General features: G+C 39.2%; 1 protein-coding gene across 1 annotated transcript; it reads right to left on the reverse strand.

The window, feature by feature from the left end:
- Nucleotides 1–985: 985 nt before the first annotated feature.
- ppp1r3c2b (protein phosphatase 1 regulatory subunit 3C2, duplicate b) lies at nucleotides 986–2,935 on the reverse strand. Its single transcript, XM_058783851.1, has 3 exons — nucleotides 2,756–2,935; nucleotides 2,486–2,585; nucleotides 986–2,173 (listed from the first exon to the last, which is right to left on the reverse strand). Exons 2-3 carry the CDS (start codon nucleotides 2,506–2,508, stop codon nucleotides 1,420–1,422), a joined length of 777 nt encoding a protein of 258 aa, XP_058639834.1. The 5' UTR covers nucleotides 2,509–2,585; nucleotides 2,756–2,935; the 3' UTR covers nucleotides 986–1,419.
- Nucleotides 2,936–3,446: the final 511 nt, after the last annotated feature.

The raw sequence follows: 3,446 nt of genomic DNA on the forward strand, positions 1-3,446 counted from the left end.
CTTTTGTAGGTTTTCTGTTTGAATATGATTGGGACCACGTTTTAGTGGTTGTGATTCCAAAAAACACGATGCTTATCAAATGTAGTACTGCATGGGTAGCATGGACCAAACATTCACATCTTTAGTTCAGAATTACATATCAAAATAGGCCTTGACTTGTTGATATTTGAGTGCAAGTGAGAATGCTTGAGCTTCAAACTCCAAAAACTGAATGAATCTACAATTATAACAAATGTCCAAAAAGGAAATGGAAGGAAATCTGCCGGAAATAGAAATTTACAAATAACATAACTAATGTCACTAATTCACAGAGCACATAGCAGCTATTAAATCACTGTTACAGATTCCCAAACCTCTATGGTAATATTTGATAACTGGAGGTGTCTGCATGCTATACATAATCTGATCAGGGTTGATTATGAACAGGCCATTCATAATCAGCCTGAACAAGCGCTGATCTGTCTGCAGCTGAGAGCAGGATTTATCTGGCACGTCCTTAAAACTCTCACATGAATGAGACAAATTACAACACAAGCTCTCAATTTCCCTGCAGGGATGATTTCTTTATGGCTTCTGCAAAGCATTTTACACAGCAGTGCTACATTTAGTTTTCCACTTAAAATGCAATGGTATCACAAACCTAAAACAATTTAAAATTTCTCAGATAAACATAAATCACATCTTCAATTTCCAATCAAGGGTTCTCGTGTCAATACAAAGACTTGTCAGGTACCAATCCTTGGAGTTAATGGATTTAAATGGATTATACTTGTCCAAGACAAAAACGTCCTAGGATTTGAATGAACCTCCTTGAGCCTAGTTTGTGTCCCATGTCAAATGGTTTTAGCTCGTAACATGCGTCACTCAACTGGATATACACTACTACAAAAAACAGAAATGTCAATTTTAGGTTGTCCTTGACCACAGAAACCTTCTTTGATATAAAACAGCAATAAATGCAAGAGAAAATTACCAATCATTAGGATGCAAGTTCAGTGCGCTTTATTTAATAAAATATTTATAAAAATTAATAAATTACCCACAGTATGCAAGTGTTTTATAAACATGTTAAAGTGCTCAAGCTTACAAAATAAATGGCACATTCCTAAAATAAGTCATATTTAAAAATTATAAAATAACATTTATCCGATACAATTGTCAAAAATATCTTCCACAGCATGCGAGGTTTAATAAACATTTCCACAGAATGTGGGAGATTTATACACCTGCCGATTTGCCAAATGTTACATATAAACTTAAATTTATAAAATACAATTGAGTGCTCAGAAACGCACTCAGCGATCGTGGCACAGCATTGGAGTTAGTATGTGCTAAACGGGTCAGAACGCAAGTGCAACGTTTGTAGTTTTGGGATTGTTTGCACGGAGTATGAAGGTGTCATTAGAAAACAGCAGTCGGTCACACTTCACACACATGAATGCAGTAGTTTTTGCCGTTATTGTTGTCCCATTGAGCAGCACTGAACGCAGCCGGTAAGTAAGACACGCAGAACTCGATGCGCTCCCGCGGGTTTATCCGCTCAGGGACGCGGATGTTAAACTCAAACACATCGGTTCCAGGTTCCCCATAACTGTGCTCCAGGTAACTACACGCCACATCCTGGTAACTGCGCCAGGAGTCGAAAGTTATACGGATTTGCACCGCTTTCTCAAAACAAACGTTCTTGACGCGCACGGTGCCGAGGATGGAGCACCTGGTGACATTACAGCTCTCCAACGCCACCATGCGATCCTGAAGCCGGCTTCTGAACGCCTGGAAGTCTCCACAAGGCTGCTCAAACCCAAGCCTCAACCTCGAAGTATTATTATCGGTCTCTTTAACGCAGCCCAGCTTCTTCAGTCGTAGTATTTTCACCTGTTCACGCGGGATTTTTTCCTCTTTCTCGGAGAACAGGCGCACCGTGATGAGGGAAAGTCCTTTGGCGTCCGCGAACGCGACGCGTTTTTCCCCGCGGCCGCTTTTGGCTGTGATGAGGCCTGTGGAAGGGGAGTGTCTGTACTCAAACACCGGCTGACGGGAGATGCAGGGCCGCAGGGGTTTGGGGGAAGACACGCCGAGCAGGTGGTTGATGTTTGGTGATCCTCTGCACCTGAAGCCCACGGTCATGTCCACAGACCTCGCGGAGACAGGCGGCCCAAACCTCGACATCACACTGGAGGTGCAGAAATACGACAAAATGAGGACTTAAATTTAAATCTTTTTACAGGGTTCCCACACTTTTTGACCAATGAATATGTGTTTTCAGAGGTTTGTAATGTTTGCACTCACAAACAGGGAGTTCTAGCTGAGGAAGTCATTTAGAGCTGGGGTTCAGTAGAAATATTAACTACAGAAATCCCTATGACTTGTCAATAGCATTTCAAACCACACTTTTGAAATATTGTGTATCAAACCACACTTTTGAAATATTTCCAGCTTTTTCGTGACTGTGGAAACCCTGGTCATATTAAGACAATAAACTTACTTTGCACAAGTCATCTTCAGCATATAACAGTGAAATTGTCCTTCAGAATTCTTATTTCCTTTCGTCCCAAAGCGGTCACACACTTTAAAGTGAGCTGATGCTGTAAAAACACATAAGGGGTTTGAATAATTTAACAGTTTTAATAAAACCTGAAAAAACATCTTACTGTGCTTTCATTTTGATCATTGAATTATCCGATGAAATCCTTAAAAATATTATCTGTATATAACATGATGTATTGAAAGACAAGTTTGTGATGGCTTGCACTACCTGCTCAGCTGAGCTTCAGGAAGCATTGTGTGAAATTTTGCGTCACTTCATCTTTTATAGTAGATTGATCCCTCCTCCAAATTCAAGCCAATGAGCTTTGCAAAGACCGGATAGGACTTAACCAGCTATTTATGACCTGATCTGTGGGCTAAAGAGTAGGAGACTAAATCCTAGGGCAAATACATTTGGATACTTGACAAATATCAGGTTAACATTCATATGAATGTTTATAGGGAAAACAGCTATATTGTACTTCCTGTGTCCTTTATTTTTCTTTAATTAATTAATTAATTAATTTATTCATTTCAGGTGACTTAAGTAGTCTTAAATACTCCAGTGAGACAAATGAATTTATTTTTTAAGGTATAAATACAACATGGAAAAGGACTTCTGAATTAAGAAAAATGTAGTGACGTGTTCATTTACTTTAGGCTACATAATGAGTGGCACTTTTGTCATTGTTACTATTTCTGACAAATCTGGAAAGACAGTAATAATGATATTTCTATTTGATGCAATTTATGTAACAGTGAAATTAACATAAATCTGCCTTAGGAGGATGAGGGAAAGCATGAAAATTCCTCAAGGCCATCTACCCAAACAACCCAGTGAGCGTGCTTTTTAACATTCATTAGGCTTTCATTCTTCATGCTTGAGCTTCTTTTACAAAGAGAGACAGAGCAAGAGAGAA

The sequence above is a fragment of the Onychostoma macrolepis genome, chromosome 08 (genome assembly GCF_012432095.1).
Source record: "Onychostoma macrolepis isolate SWU-2019 chromosome 08, ASM1243209v1, whole genome shotgun sequence".
In the NCBI taxonomy this organism is placed as follows: Eukaryota; Metazoa; Chordata; class Actinopteri; order Cypriniformes; family Cyprinidae; genus Onychostoma; species Onychostoma macrolepis.